Source organism: Pseudochaenichthys georgianus, chromosome 19 (assembly GCF_902827115.2).
Source record: "Pseudochaenichthys georgianus chromosome 19, fPseGeo1.2, whole genome shotgun sequence".
NCBI lineage: Eukaryota > Metazoa > Chordata > Actinopteri > Perciformes > Channichthyidae > Pseudochaenichthys > Pseudochaenichthys georgianus.
This window is the reverse complement of record NC_047521.1, coordinates 8,972,014-8,988,799: the sequence shown is the minus strand read 5'-3', so window position 1 is coordinate 8,988,799 and position 16,786 is coordinate 8,972,014. Positions and strand designations below refer to the sequence as shown.

The following is a 16,786-nucleotide window of genomic DNA, read 5'->3' as shown; positions in this document are numbered from 1 at the left end:
CTAACTTTTACATAGAGATTGAATAACATGTTTTCCCACTGGCTTCCTCGTAATTACAGATATAACTTGAACGCAGCACCATTTAATAGTTTTTCAGATTTTGTATTTAAATCATACAACGTTCTATATTTTATTTATAACCAAAATTTACGTGGGAAAATATATTTAAAAATTATTTGGACATGCATATTACAAACAGTTGGTCCAGTTACAAAACAAGTAATCGGTTACTTTACGTAAAGGAGAATGTGTTGTTACGTCAGCGTCAGTTTGACAATCATGAGGCGCATACTCATTGCGAATTTACTATTGAGGCAGAGCAGTTTATTGCCTCAGACAGCGGGTCATCGACGTGTCTGTGCACGGAATTTCTACCGGAAATTATCGAGCGAGGACACAAACATGGACCTGAGTAACATGAGGAAGAAATACAAAGGAGATGAGGACGTGAGTTACCTGTCAGGGAAATACACAGTCATATAACATCATACAGTGTGTAACTGCAAGGATATTATAATGTAAGGTCAATGAAGGTGGAAAAACACTGCTATAAGTTTGTTTTTATATCTACCTGGTTGTCTTGAAAAAAAACTGAGACTTGTACAACCTATAAGCAAATCTAGGTATTCCAAAGATAGTGACACTGGTTGGCTCATTCATTAGGGCATGCGTGAGGTTTATGTAAGGTCAGTAGTGTCTGTTTTCAGTCATTTATCAAAGTTAAAGATCTACTGCCAGACTACACTAATACAAGTAAAAGCTTCCAAAACCTTACTTAATAAAAGTAGGCTATCTATCTAGCAACATTCTCAGTCAGTTATGTTATTGGAATAATATGACTGCTGCATTCATGTGCATGGTGCATTTTAGTGCTGTAGATGTTGCAGGATGTATCATATTCTTTAAGATTCCCATATGTTTGTAGCTGTATTGCTGCCCTATTAGAACCACATCTTTAAATAGGACAACTTCTATAGCCCTGTTTTCACTTTTGCATATTCCAGTTGATCCAAGAGGCTTTTAAAAAAGTGTAATTATCTTAAGAAGCAGGAACATTATCTTCAGTCATTGAGGAACTCTAAATCCTTCATTTTATCCAAAACACTCAAACCCAAAAGGACCAAGTTAATAGCAACTAAAGCTGTCGAACACATATGATGAGTAAAATGTAGCATGTTTCCCTCTAAAATGTGGTAGAGTAGAGGTATAAATATAAAGATATAAAGTTGCACAAAATGGAAATCCTCTAGTTAACACTAGTTGAGTAAATATATCCACCATTGTCTGTTTCTCAGAACATTCACATATGATTGATTATTTGTTTCCCAGTGCTTTGAGGAGAGCCAGCTTGTGTCTCTGGACCCGATCACTCAGTTTGGGAACTGGTTCGATCAAGCCACAAAGTGCCCTGAAGTCGGAGAGGCAAATGCTATGTGCATCGCCACAGCCACCAAGTGGGCAACACAAACTCCCAAAATCAAATGTATTTTCCTTTTTGTAATGTCTAATGTCAACTCTCTCCCTGCCTGTCTGTACAGAGATGGACGCCCCTCGGCTCGTATGGTCCTCCTGAAAGGTTACAGCAACGAGGGTTTCCGTTTCTTCTCCAACTACGAGAGCAGGAAGGGTTCGGAGCTGGTGAGTTACTCCACCTTGGAACCCACTGAAAAGTTGTCTTTAAAACACGTTTGTAGAGCTTACAATGTTCATTTCGATTCTCTTTCTCTGGGAATCAATTGTTTTTCATTTAAGAAGAAATAGACGACAATGTGTATGTGATTCAGCTCCTTTACTGGTTAGTTGTTGCAGCAGCTTGACTATCAATTATTATATTTGTAGGATGTATTGTTATTTATTGCCTTCTATGTTTTTGTCCTCAGGAAAGCAATCCCCATGCATGTCTTGTCTTCTACTGGGAACCCCTTAACCGACAGGTCAGCATCCATCAAGTGCTCATCATTTCCTGCCTTATATTACATATTTTTTATAGATTTTCCACAGTAATACATTTGAATTCTGATATGCAGATTCGCATTGAGGGCAATGTGGAGAGAATCCCCTTCCAGAGCTCCTGTGACTACTTCCACTCGCGGCCAAAGAGCAGCCAGATCGGGGCCGTTGTGAGCCGACAGAGCACTCCGGTTCCTAACAGAGATGTAAGACCCCAAACAATACCTTCATATGTACGTAAATACTTTAAAGGCTCACTTTTTACTGTCTTGTCTTGTCTTTTTAGTATTTAAGGCAGAAGAATGCAGAGCTGGAGAAGAAGTACAAAGACACAGATGTGCCTATGCCTGATTACTGGTGAGCATCAGACCACTTGTTCTTTCTATTATAACATCTTCAAATCATGAAAAGGTGAAGGAACTTTGTTACATTTTACTTGCAAGAATCCATTAGTCATAGTTAATGCCATAGTACTTTATTGTTGCCGAGTGGGCCAGTTCTCTTGTCCAGTACACTTAATTTGACCATTTACCCTTTGGTAACCCATAGGACTATCGCTCAGTCTTGTGAACACATCAAAATAATGTTATCTCATCATTTCCTGATTGAAATAACTGTCCTTTGTGAACAGGGGCGGCTACATCGTCAAGCCCTCCCTGATAGAGTTCTGGCAGGGTCAGACCAACCGGCTGCACGACCGCATCGTCTTCACCCGGCCCAAAGATGGAGAGACGGAGCTGGGGGAGTTTCAGCACGCTGCCGAGGGGGGCTGGGTGTACCAGCGTCAGTCCCCGTGAGAACTACCTCAACTTATCGTTCATAATCAAATGTGTTGAACTCTATGGAAGTAAGCGCTCGTCTCTAGGTACTTCAATGTTGATTTCATAGGTGCTACCGTGTGAAGGATTAATCTACAAGCACACTGTGTTGTGTCATCTCCTCGTTCTTTATGTCAGTTCATTTATTTGGAGGTGTGACGCTCTTGTGGTACAACTTGAATTGTCTTTATGTCATGAAAACATACTGTGTGGTTTACAGAAAAAGAGCAAAGTCAACCTGGTTGCACTAAATAATGATTGACAGGGACACTGTCTATTCAGCCTTGTTGTCCTAACGCTGTGGATACTGTGTCCAGCATCTTAAAAAGCACAACCTGTACCATAAATGCAACCCTCAATGTTGGAATAATCTGTAATGCTTTGGTTCTTAGAGGTCTGTTCCAAATAAATTTCAGAAGAATTATCTGTCAATCTAACAAATAAATACATGTAGTGGCCACTTTATCACTTACACTTGATCATTTAATGCTATCCAAAACCATAAAGTCATAAAGTCTACTTTTATGATGTTTATTAAGTAAAAAAGTAATAGAGCCACCACCCATTTCTCCTATAAACAGTACAATAACAGACATGTAACGGAACATGTACACATTTCCAATTAAAAGCATTTCAGCTCAGCTCCGATAGAAAATGTATGGCAGAGCTGCAACATGGAATTGTAACACATTGTACAAGTGTTCCTAATAAGTGGGCCTCTGATGGTAATCATTGTTTTGTTTTTTCTTTCTAAAATGTTGTAAAATGTTATGTTTGATTGTTGCTACAATTCTGAGCATGTACTGAAGCTTCTCTATCGTCAAACCAAGCAACCGCCTCAAATCTTCATTATAATTAGTATTATTTACACCTTATATGACAAGCATCTATATGTGTCTTTCTAGCTGACGACTTAAATTGTGCCGACTATTGTGTGTATCATGTACGTGTTGCACTATTACGAGATTTATATTGGTGTTTATTGTTTACTGATGGAAGTTGAGAATGTTATTTTGACTTGAATTGACTGAAAAACCAGATTAAAGTTTAATTTGTAATTGAGGACTGAGTGCATGTGTGGCCAGCAGATGGCAGCACCAACACACAACAAAACACAATCATGTATAGTCTCAAAGTCAAACATACAATCCTGAGGCAACCTTTCAAATGGTCTTTTTATGGAAAGGTTCAATATAAATTAAGTATAACACAAATCAACCTGCAAGTTGGCCTTTAAGCAAAACCAGCTGATCAGGGGATTGTTTTCTTGAATGATCAGCGTTAGTCATCACTGACTTAATAAAAGCCATATAATCAAATGTAAGAAGAGCACACCACTATGTATCAAATGTCAGTGTCACCATGACAACAAAACCATCCAGCACAAACACGCTCAGGTGGATAAAAATACTGTAACCCGAAACCAAGATTAAGTTGCTTGAATCATTCATTGACAATACTCAATCAAATGAGTGTCTGCACAAATACAACACACTCTTTCTATATTAACTCATCTTGTCATTTTATTAAAAACAAAACTTTTTTTGCTTTACAATTTTAGAAAAACATTACATAAACAGCTTTGATTTAAAATGATTATTTATCACAATATATCAACATCAAAATCAAGTCTCCTATTTACTTTGTCATGAAAACGTAATAAAAAATTTCTTTTGATTTTGTAAGACATAAAAAAGGAGGTTTTAATTCAAGCAATCCTTATTAATAATAAAAATAAATGTACAATAAAGTAATTCAAAGGGATGTTTGCATGAGGTGAGGCAGACTGTAGATAAATAACAAAGGGAGAATATGAGGCGTAATAAAAACGTCTCCTGTGTGCTGATACCAGCTGTTTGTATTGGTGGGAGTCCATTGGTTACAGTATCTATGGGTGTGGGGCCTTGTGTTGATCCAGTTTAGCACATGTACAGTACAGTAGCACCACATGGTTGTGCTTGTGTACGTTTTATCCTTCATTTCAGCATTTATCAGTGCAACACTCATGTATCACACATTTGCAATCAGGTGTGCTTTTCATTTGTCAGTCTTCTTTTTGTGGTTCTCGTCACTGAGGCTGTGCTCGGAGAACAGGCTGGGGTTCTCTGCCAGCGTGGAACGGACCTTCTTCTTCTCCTTGAAGCGTCCGGAGTGGGACACCTTGACGTGGCGGCCCTTGGTGGCAGACTTGTCCACGATCTTCTCCAGCCTGGCATTGAACTGGCTGTCCATGTGGTCTGTGGGGGGGGGTACCGCTCGAGTGCTCTTTGTTCCCCGTGTTGCTGCCATACTCTGCTGGGATCTCGTACAGGACCTTGGATTCAGACTTCTTCTTGCGGGAGAAGGTCAGCTTCCACCAGCTTTGATCCGCCATGGCACCAGTAGAGAGGGGGAGGACTGACCTGAAGGACACAGAGCTGAGACTGAGCACATGTACTGTACAGAGGGCCAGCTATAGTAACTCAACGAGAGAGTAATGTCAAATGACAGTACAATTGACCAATCATATCTTCCCGTTAAATGGGGGGGCTTTATTTTCGCGGACTTTATGACAAGTTCCGCCCGCTGTGAGGTCTAATACATCTATGGGTCTATGCCAGTGTTTCTCAAACTTTTTCATACCAAGGACCACTTAACCAATAAAAAAACACACGCGGACCACCTAACTCCACAAATATCCCAAAACACATCGTTTTAAATCGCCTGAAAATGGTACAAACCAGTGACAACATGTGTGATGAAGGTGTTGCCCTGGGCTTTATCATGCAATAGAAAGTGAAACTTAAGCTCGTTCCATTGAGGAGATATTCCCGCGAGAGTGCGGAAAACTTAAATGTATTTATTTATTTCAAATGTGAAATGTTACCAATATACTCACGGACCACTAGAGGCCGCTCACGGACCACCAGTGGTCCGCGGACCACACTTTGAGAAGCAGTTCTATGCAAGTGGTGCAGTGACGCGTCCTAAAACCCGGAAGTAAGCTTCGCTCGGATTCCCTCGACAGAAGGCAGTGGGATTTCTCCATAGGATTTTGGAAAATAGCTTGAAATAAAGTCTGTGGAAAACTAACCTGTTAGATAAATGCACGTTTTGTTCAGCCGGATAATATCCACATGTCTATCCTACTTTCATTATTTTCTAAATCTAATCGATAGATTTATGATTAGCATAAGTTCGTTCCAACAAGTCCTCCAACTCATACGACCAAATGGGTCGATTGTTTAAGCCCTTATTACGACCAAATATGTCGTTTGTTCATGCGCATAATACGACCTATAATTACGTTATAAAATTGTCGGCCTCTAGTGCTCCCGTTCAATGCAAACGTTACAGAGGGTTGTTTATTCACAAATAACCCTCTCTGGAAAATCCTAAATTGTAGGATAGTTTGGCCATTAAAACGCTTTATGATTAGATTTCTAGCGAGAAGTATATATTGTACTTTTAGAATCCACGTCCAGTCGATATGTAGGATCTATAGTTTGATAGATATTACGAAGATGATTTGAGGTTTCGTCAGGAGAACGTGTATATGCGGCAAGCTTCCATGTAAAGTTACGGGTTGAAAACAGTATTTCCGGTCTCGACGTTTTCATAATAAAACCAATGATCAAATGATTTAACAGTGATATCTGCACTACTCATCCACTAAAAAACATCAGTTTATCCTAGTTAATTATACGACATTAATTAGTTTAAATTGTGTACAATGCTTTTGTGTTTTTCCCATAGGTTTTTCTCTTTCGATTCTGAGAGACACGTTTCTGTTTTCAGAGGTTTTGATAGGCTAAAATCACGCCGCAATGCACGTCGGGATATGGTGTTTATGTGATATGAAATCGGAAAACATTAAAAAAAAAAATAATACTTTATTCCGAGTGTTCTTGCTTTTCTCTTTGAAAGTCATCACATAACGGCATTGCAATACACGGTTCGGCTGCATTAAATATTACATACCTGCCCTAGATATGTATTTATAGAGCCCTGATCAGAAGACCTTTTGACAAACTGGAAGAGATGCCGCCAAAACTGAATACGTGACGTGGACCATAAATATATCAACAATTAAACAACATCTTCCATTTCTTTTCACACAATACCTCTCCTTGCAGTATCAACACTAATTCGGCTGACTTTTATATTTGATCCAATTAGTAGATCTGTCTGTATTTACACCATAACGGTGCACAGCTGATAGAAAGGGACTTTTTTGTAGTTTTTAAAGATATTACTGATTTTATGAACTACCTTTCCAACTCCTCATGCAGTTGACTGTTACAGGTCTATACAAGTTAATGGTACAATGCATAAGCTTCACGTTGAGAGACTGAAACTGTATTTTCCTTTAACGTTCTGTTTTAATTTCACAATAAAGTGAATAGTCATATTATGTACGATATTATTATGTTTTATTAACTAGACCACTGGTCTAAACCGCACCTCCTAGTGGTTAAAGCACGTTATTGAATTTAGTTGTTGAATAAGTTATATTTGATGAAAACATTTAAATATGAAGAGTAGCCTACATACAAAATAGGGGTCAATGATAGAAATATAGAATGGAAAATATCAAGAAGATACTGTAGTGATCTCTACAATAAAACAGTTTAGTGCAGGACGTCCAAAGATATTAACAGGAGGATGTGCAAAACAGACAAACTGATAAGGCTGAATTTTACTCAGGTGTAACTAAAGTCTGATTTAAGGGTTGTTTATATTTCACCTCATTAATCAGAATCTGAAAAGTAACAAAAATAAATGTAGTAGAGTAAAAATACCAGGTTAACCTCTGAATTGTAGTGGAGTAGAACAAAGTAGTACATGCTGCTGTAACAAAAACATTTCCCAACTTGGGATCAATAAACAGTACCGAAGGAGTGGCAGACCGGGGTGGTGGTCCCCCTTTTCAAAAAGGGGGATCAGAGGGTGTGTGCCAATTACAGAGGCATCACACTACTCAGCCTCCCCGGGAAAGTTTACTCCAAGGTACTTGAAAGGAGGGTCAGGCCGATTGTCGAACCTCAGATTGAGGAGAAACAATGCGGATTCCGTCCTGGTCGTGGAACGACGGATCAGCTTTTTACTCTCGCAAGGATCCTGGAGGGGGCCTGGGAATACGCTTGTCCGGTCTACATGTGTTTTATAGACTTGGAGAAGGCGTATGACCGGGTTCCCAGGGAGTTACTGTGGGAGGTGCTGCGGGAGTATGGGGTGAGGGGGTCTCTACTCAGGGCCATCCAATCTCTGTACTCCCAAAGCGAGAGCTGTGTCCGGGTCCTCGGCAGTAAGTCGGACCCATTTCCGGTGAGGGTTGGCCTCCGCCAGGGCTGCGCTTTGTCACCAATCCTGTTTGTAATATACATGGATCGGATTTCGAGGCGTAGTCGGGGGGGGGGGGGGGGGGGGTCTGCAGTTCGGTGGACTAAGGATTGCACCACTGCTTTTTGCAGATGATGTGGTTCTGATGGCTTCATCGGTCTGCGACCTTCAGCACTCACTGGATCGGTTCGCAACCGAGTGTGAAGCGGCTGGGATGAGGATCAGCACCTCTGAGGCCATGGTTCTCAGCAGGAAACCGATGGACTGTCCACTCCAAGTAGGGAATGAGTCCTTACCCCAAGTGAAGGAGTTCAAGTATCTCGGGGTCTTGTTCTCGAGTGAGGGAACAATGGAGCGTGAGATGGGCCGGAGAATCGGAGCAGCGGGAGCGGTATTGCAGTCGCTTTACCGCACCGTTGTGACGAAAAGGGAGCTGAGCCAGAAGGCAAAGCTCTCTGTCTACCGGGCCATTTTCGTTCCTACCCTCACCTATGGTCATGAAGGATGGGTCATGACCGAAAGAACGAGATCGCGGATACAAGCGGCCGAGATGGGTTTCCTCCGCCGGGTGGCTGGTGTCTCCCTTAGAGATAAGGTGAGAAGTTCGGTCATCAGGGAGGGACTCGGAGTTGAGCCGCTCCTCCTTCGCGTCGAAAGAAGCCAGTTGAGGTGGTTCGGGCACCTAGTTAGGATGCCACCTGGGCGCCTCCCTAGGGAGGTGTTCCAGGCACGTCCAGCTGGGAAGAGACCAAGGGGTAGACCTAGGACCAGGTGGAGGGATGATATCTCTTCGCTGGCCTGGGAGCGCCTTGGGATCCCCCAGTCAGAGCTGGTTGATGTCGCCAGGGAAAAGAAAGTTTGGGGCTCTCTGCTGGAACTGCTACCCCCGCGACCCGACCACGGATAAGCGGGAGAAGATGGATGGATGGATGGGATCAATAAAGTATCTTAACTTAAGATGATCGATGGCTACTGCCATATTTGCTAAATGTGCATCTGAACCTTGACAAGTGCATGTTTCAGGCTTATCAATTAACAACAGGAGGGGTCACAGACATAAGACCAGCTGTTAAATAAAGCTCTTCTGACCTTAGCTGTCATGTGGTATTAATGCTGCCCATTATGGACACAAGCAATTTTCACCCATGTATTAATTATATGTTTTAAATTTGATAACACCAATGTGTTTCGTATCCCCTAAACCTCCAGGGATGTATACAGTTTAATACTGGCAACTTCTAATTGTGGGAAATACGAAAACGTCTTTTAAAACTACATTTCCCAGTAGAGACGTGCCATAGAACATGTTGCGAAACACACAATAGCCAGCAAGTGTAATTCTGGGGGGGAGGGCCGGGCTGGACCCGTCCAAGTCCAGTTTTGGATAGTCTGGCGTGGTTCCATTCCATTTCAAAGAGCTGTTTGACAGCGTAACCTTGTCACACTGCCACTCCAATATCCAATCACAGAGCTTGAGGGCTAATCACGGGGTTTATAAAGCAAGGCGGATGTTGTAGTCCCAAACGATAGCTGGGGATTCTGGGTAGTGTAGTGTCTTCGGAAACTCTGTAGTGTCTAAACTCCGAAAAAACAATTTGTTTCTCCGAATCGAAGGTTAAAAACACAAAAGCATTGTACACAATTTAAACCAATCAATATTGTGTAATTAACAAGGATAAACTGATGCTTTTTAGTGGATGAGTAATGGAGATATCACTGTGTAATCATTTGACAGTGTGGGGAATACTTCCAGTTTTATTATGAAAACTTCGAGACCGGAAAAACTGTTTTCACCCATGCTAACTTTACATGGAAGCTGCCCCATATACACGTTCTCCTGGCGAGACCTCAAATCATCTTCGTATATCTATCAAACTGTAGATCCTACACATCCACTGGACGTAGATTATACTCGCTAGAAATCTAATAAAAAAGCATTTTAATGGCCAAACTATTCCACAATTTAGGATTTTCCAGAGAGGGTTATTTGTGAATAAACGACCCTCCGGAGCGTTTGCAATCGACAGGAGCATGTTGTTTCTTACACGACCACTAGATGTGCTACACTTTAAAACGTGACTCTGGGTCGTATTTAGCTTCTGAACAATCGACCTACAGTATATGGTCGTTTTTTGTAGGAGGACAGGCTGGTTCGTTCATGATGGCTCATGTCAGTGATAGTGATGACATCGTTGCGAAATTATTAACAGAGTCATTTTTGATTGAGAAAAGATCAGCTTAATGACCGCCATTAAGTGCTTCATCCAAAAGGACAGGAGGATGGACTTTGTGTTTAAGTGATTTGATCATCAAAGGTAGGCCTAAGTCATTTTCAATGTGGGCCGCCGTGCCGACTGAATTCATTTTTAATTGTTACTTGGCTGTGGGTGCCCTGTCATGATAGGTGTTTATATAAATGGTGTTGTTTTGTGTGGTAGAGGGTCGCTGTCATTGATGCGTTTTGCACCTCGGGCCGCTGTTTTGATATTCCGCTGAAGTATACGCTGTGACGTAATATCGCTTCTTTTCTTTCGAGGGAAGGGGGGTCAGAGGGCCTAGGTATAAAAGTCACGGCTCGCCACTGGTCAAACATTTCTTACAGTTTGGGATGTTGCTCGAGGAATTTGGACTTTCTCTAAGTATTTATAAAATGCAATGGTGCTAATCCAAAACCATTTTTCAATCAGCCCTGTCTTCAGAGATTAGACGGTAACTATGCAAAGCTTCTTTTTAACATTAATAGATGTAACCTGAGGGGGGAGGAAACCTGACACTCTGCTCTCGGCTGATACATTAATGATCATCTGAAGAGTATCCTCTTTCCATCTCTCTGGGATCTGATATGAAGTCAGTGTAAACAAAAAGATCACAGACTGATTCTGTTATGTGCTGAGCAAGCTGTTGTTTTAATGCTGTTGAAACTCAGCCATGTTATAAACAGCAACAGGAAGGTCGCTATTGTCAGCATCACAATAACACCTGGATTTTTCTATGTATATTACTTGATTTACAACAATTCAAAAGTATGTAGCTACACAGATCAGCTATCAGTCTCCTGGCAACCAGTGAGCTAAAATAACTTCCTCATCAAATGAATGTGGACTCTTTGGTGTTTATGATGTGCTATATAACTTATAATAACAACTGGCCATCTTAGTGTCCTGACAGTGACCTTTGGTTTGGGCAGATAGATTTGTTTTCAAGTTTGGTGTTTTCAGTTTCAACGTTTATTATTTTGACATTCACTTAATCATTTAGTTTTTTTTTTCAAGCAAGCATGTAAGAGGTTACTGCTTTGTATTAATCTTATGTTAGAACAAATGTAATTTATTAGGGAGTTTTGGCTTGTTGTTCAGACATTTCTTTAAGTCACCTTAGGTATTCTTCAAAATGTTCAATAAATAAATTATTACAAACAAGACAAAATTGCAAGATCGATAACAAAATATGTACATTCCTGCCCTGGCACAAGATTCAATATAACGTAGTTAGTTTTTTGATCATCACTACAGACCTTTTTTGTCGACATTTCATCTCCGTCTCTACTCCCATGTTTTTAATGGGTTTCTTTGTCCATTTTCTAACAGGCAGAGAAAAGACCAAAACTAATTTTCTGGTTTCATATTTTTGTATTTTGTGTCTCCACTGTGACATGTTAACATGCTAGTTCCAAACCCTTTCCACCCTCTGTCTGAAACCAGAGCCCAGTCTGCTCTGATTGGTTGGCTGGCCGGCTCTGTTATGATTGGTCAACTTTAGAGATGTCCCACTAGCCCATCAGGTACATTATTTTTGGAGTGCTAGCCAATAGAAGCTCAAGTGTAACGTAGTGATTACTGTCTTGTTCAAGTTAACAAAGGAGCCCAATGGAGGCGTTTCAGTCGGTGTGTTGGAGAGAAACTCTATCTGGGGGGAACTTTGGAATTTTAGCCTTTGCAGACCATTTACATGCACAAAAACCTTTATAAACACACCACAGGAAAATAATAACTCAAAAGAGCATAATAGGCAACCTTTAATTCCAACAAGGTCTTTAAATTTGTGTTGCTCATAATTGTTGAATTCTATTTTAATGCATTTCAAACTGGGATTAACTTCAAACTGCAAATAAAACATAAAAAGTAACTGAATAAACACATGGCTTGTAAACCAGATTTTATGAGTTGTTCCAACGCTACGATTTCTACTTTACGAGGGCGGACAGGAAGCAAAGAGGCTCACTAATCCTCCTTTGGTGTGGTCATTTGATCATGTAGCCTATGCAAATACCCAGCATGCCCTTTGCAGAAACACTCCTGTGACTCTTATCAGAGCCATGTGATGTGTGTGGCACCTGCAAGCAGTGCCAAGGTTCAAGAAAGCCAAACAATGGGTTTAATGTTGTGATAGGATTTGAAGGGTAATTTAACAATTGTAATGTATGCACTATAATGGAACATTTGATTATTTTAGAGCTAATGTGCTATTATATTCACAACCTAATCGTACTTGTTGCGTATTTACACTTAGTTTCAGCATATAAAAATGTCCCTTTTGTAAGTTGTTACCTTTTTTCTATCTAACTTTACAAAAAAGACAGGTTTCTCCATACCAAATATTGAAAGAGCATTTGCATATGTTGTTGACTTTTCATTTGGCAGTTTCTACTGAACAAAGTTCCTTGGAGGACGCAGCAGTTGCACACCTTGTTAAGTAACAGATCATAGCGGTATCATTTGGACACATATTTCTTTTCTGCCATGTTTGACTTCGATGTGACCTTTGAGACGAAAAGCCCTGTTGACATAAAGGAGTCCCGCCATAGTTCTCTTTAATAAGTTACCATGTATTCTGTTATGTGTGGCTGAGCTTCAGAAAGCACGGCAGGAAGGGAACACTGACCACGTTCAGAAATTACTAACCAGCTGCAAAGCTTTTCAGAAGCACAGTGTTTGAGCTGGAGGGAGAGAAAAGGGGGAGACAATGACAAAGGGAGACAAAGAGAGGAGGAGGCTCCAAGGGCACGAGGACTGCGCTGCCCTCATAATTGAGCCTAAGGTTTATTAGAATCTCAGGTGTCCTCCCTTGTGCCAGCTACTGGTGACCCGTAACAGCAGAAGTTGAATGAGTTGATGAGGGGAATATTGTTTTGTGTCTGATGTATAACAATGCTATTTTAGGATTTGTATTATTCGTTGTGTGGACATAGAAGGCACGGAAACATAAATGCTGTTTTTTCTTTGAAACATCATGTATGCTAAATATAATGTGAGATTATGTAAGGCTGCAAGGACCAAAACATTTTTAAATGTATAACTTTCTTACTTTTCTGACTTAACTTCTAGCAATCTTGAATTAAAGGTCCCATGTCATGGCCATTTCTACTGATCAGAATTCCATTGTGAGGTCTACTAGAATAGATTGACATTGTTCAATGTTCCAAACTCACATTGGTTTCTCACAGCATCTCTGTATAGTCTGTGTATTCACTCTCTGTCCTAAACGGCTTGTTGGAGCTCCTGCCCCCCTCCCCCTATGAGCCCACTGTGCTCTGATTGGTCAGCTCGCCCACTCTGGTCTGATGAGTCCACCACCGTTACAGCGGAACATCAGTGATTATGTGTTACAATGGCGTTTGTTAGCAACCGGGAAATGACACCAGTAATGACAAACAGATGAGAATGCTTTGTCGAGAAGTTTGTCGGGGGACATCTTACTTCTTCCTTCTCTCTGTCTATACCCGTGTACACTCATGTTCCGATTAACCCAGCTTCCCCAATGTCTTTCTTTTTGGTGTCTATATACGCTGGGATCCGGAGTCATGGATGATCCTGCGGTCCTGTGTCCTGGATCGCGAGCGCTGGATCTTGAGTCGTGGCTGTGGTCCTGGATCATAGGTCCTGGATGGATATCCTCGTGGATTCATCTTCCTATTATACACACATGCATTTCCAAACATTTGGACTACCTATGTTGCAAATGTATTATCTTTTCAATTTACACACGGCATCTATTGCACGTCTGTCCGTCCTGGGAGAGGGATCCCTCCTGTTGCTCTCCCTGAGGTTTCTCCCATGTTCCCCTTTAAACTGGGTTTTCTTTGGAAGTTTTTCCTTGTACGATGTGAGGGTCTAAGGACAGAGGGTGTCGTGTTGTCATACTGATATTCTGTACACACTGTGAAGACCACTGAGACAAATGTAACATTTGTGATATTGGGCTATATAAATAAACATTGATTGATTGATTGATTGATTGATTGATTGATTGATTGAATGCTGCGTGGGCTCTGGGTGCCGTGTTGGCGGGGCGTTGCGTGGTTCGCTGCTCCGCCCTTTGAGGCTCGAGGAGCAGACAGTGTGAGCTGTATTACTGGTGTTGTTTCCTGGTTGCTGCGAGACAGCGAGACACCGCGGACCTCAGCCTGAGCACACACACACACTCACAGGTGTGAGGAAATCCGCGGAGCTGCGGCTGAGAAAAGATAAGGCTGAGTGAGTGGGTGTTTCTCAATGTCGAGGACGCTTCCTTGGTAGGACAAGTCCCTCCGAGTCAGGTCCTTCGGAAGCGATCCAAGAATCCTTCCAAGGTTGCGGTCGGATAATCCAAAAATCAGCTCCTAACGTCTATTCCTTGACCTCTGAGTGAAACGTCACGGGGTTAAGGGATAGTGGATAGGAGAATTCAAAAGGACTTAGGAGAAGAGACTGCGGTACTTTAGAGAATCCGAATGCACTTTCACTATCCGACGTGTTTATGATGCGCCAGCGGACGTCATGAATGTGGGTGTGCTGCTGTGGGGAAACTATGGAAACTACAGTTTTCTATACAGCGGACTACAACATGGATGTTTAATAAGAACGAGGGACTACTGTAAACTCATCTAGAGACTCTGCACCGTGCTCTGATGCTGCTTGCTTTTGCTTTATGACGTGGACAACAGAGAAACATATTCTTCAGGACCAAAGTTGGAATTGAAATAAAAAAGGAAAGTGAAACTTATGCTCGTCACCCTCTCCCTCCGGTCCACATTAATACAAATGATCCCAATACGTATGATTGTATGAACTATGAAAAGATCTTAAAATCAATACAAATGTATTTATTATAAACGTTAGTCCTTAACATCTATCACTGCGTATATCACCATTCAAACATCTTTTAAAAGTTGAACAAACCCCACACAGCTCAGTGAAATGTTGACTTTATTTGATCATTTCAGTAAAAACTAACGTTCATATTCCTCTTTTTGATTATAATACTGATGAACGTTCAAAACAAAGCACTTTGGCAACTTACCACATACGTTTTAAAATGCTTAATAAGCACCGTAACTTTCATCATATAATTTCTCCATCATAATCGGTTGTTTCCGTGAACGGCCGACTGTTGTGTGACGCAAATGCTGCGGCTGCAAGGCATTGTGGGGCAGCATTTTCTCCTCTCCTTTCTGTGAGGAAGGTCCAGTGATTCCTAAGCTAAAGGAGGTTATAAAGGAAGTTTGAAACCTCCTTTCCTATCATTCTCATCATTCTAGAGAATTCGAACGGCACTTATCATGGCTGCCACTGAGGGACTTCCGGGTCATTTCACTCCTTTAGGAAGGTTCCTAAGCTAAATGGACTATTCGACTTCAGCCCTCGGAAAACAAAGAATTGTGGAACAGGCTAACAGGTGTGCATCATATGCGAGGCCCCGCCATAAATGGAGCGCAATTTCCGCCAAAAATGTGGAAATTGGTCCGTGTGCAAAGCATTGTGGGGATTTTTTAAGACCGGAGTCTACACATGTGCAGCCTCGAAAATTTCCCGCAACGAAGTACGCCGGGCTCTGTAGAATTCCAAGTATGCTGGACAGGAGCCGTTACGTCACTATGACCGTTACGTCACTATGACCGTTACGTCACTATGACCAGGAAGAAAAAAATGGAAAAATATAAATGTCCAACGAGGCGTTCTGGGGCAGCATAGACAGGTCTGTGTTAGAGTTTTACTCGCTACAGGGTGTACTTTGAGGGTTTGTGACTGCAGACCGTTTACATGCAGAAAAACCTTCATAACACACGGGGACGGGTAACAACCAGAAAAGCATGTCATGGGATCTTTAAGGATGGCTTCTCACATCGTCACCAGCCGAAGCCTCAAAATATCAATGACATCCGTTCGAATAACTTGCAGCAAAGACTTTGTTTATGTTATATTTATTTCTAATATTTTAAACATTGAAAATGTTTCTCCATATTGTAAGATTCCATATTATACATAAGTAAACAGTATCTAAAATGCCTGCTCCAGCCTCCTATTAGTCTAACCCAAACATTAAATTCATCGTAACTGTAAGATGAGGATAGTCAGCTAATTTGTTTGGCCACCTGGTGTCAAATATTTTGAATTGTTTGCTTTAATACAGTTCAGTGGTTGTCAAAACTGTTGCATATCATACATCCAACTGTTGCAGTTGCATTGTTGGTCTGTGAAAATACCAGGAACAACGATGTATTTCCATCGTTGTTCCTGGTATTTTCACAGACCAACAATGCAACTGCAACAGTCTTCGAGACTTTATCGCCCTATGCGTATACAAAGATAATTCATATTTATTTCGAAGTTGCAAAAAAAACAAGCCAATACTAAAACTTTTTCTCAGACTTAAAGGACATTCTGTTATCGATCACAATACCAGTTTCTGCAGCATGTTAGAGACATACAAAAGCTATA

General features: G+C 41.2%; 2 protein-coding genes across 2 annotated transcripts; one reads left to right on the top strand and one right to left on the bottom strand.

Moving 5' to 3' along the window:
• The first annotated feature begins 246 nt into the window (after positions 1-246).
• pnpo (pyridoxamine 5'-phosphate oxidase) lies at positions 247-3,826 on the top strand. The gene is made up of 7 exons (XM_034108186.1): positions 247-447; positions 1,330-1,454; positions 1,539-1,638; positions 1,881-1,934; positions 2,028-2,156; positions 2,237-2,307; positions 2,582-3,826. Exons 1-7 carry the CDS (start codon positions 247-249, stop codon positions 2,745-2,747), a joined length of 846 nt encoding a protein of 281 aa, XP_033964077.1. The 3' UTR covers positions 2,748-3,826.
• Positions 3,827-3,925: 99 nt separating this feature from the next.
• Positions 3,926-5,191, bottom strand: prr15lb (proline rich 15 like b). The gene is given in 2 exon segments (XM_034108187.2): positions 3,926-4,989; positions 4,991-5,191. Coding segments are annotated over 2 exon segments (336 nt in total). The 5' UTR covers positions 5,143-5,191; the 3' UTR covers positions 3,926-4,805.
• Positions 5,192-16,786: the final 11,595 nt, after the last annotated feature.

Excerpts from the sequence above, each read along its gene's own strand:
- pnpo (XM_034108186.1), top strand. The coding sequence starts at position 247 with ATGTGTTGTTACGTCAGCGTCAGTTTGACAATCATGAGGCGCATACTC. Across the intron at positions 1,455-1,538 it reads TGCATCGCCACAGCCACCAA|AGATGGACGCCCCTCGGCTC; the intron begins GTGGGCAACACA and ends CTGTCTGTACAG. Across the intron at positions 2,308-2,581 it reads GTGCCTATGCCTGATTACTG|GGGCGGCTACATCGTCAAGC; the intron begins GTGAGCATCAGA and ends CTTTGTGAACAG.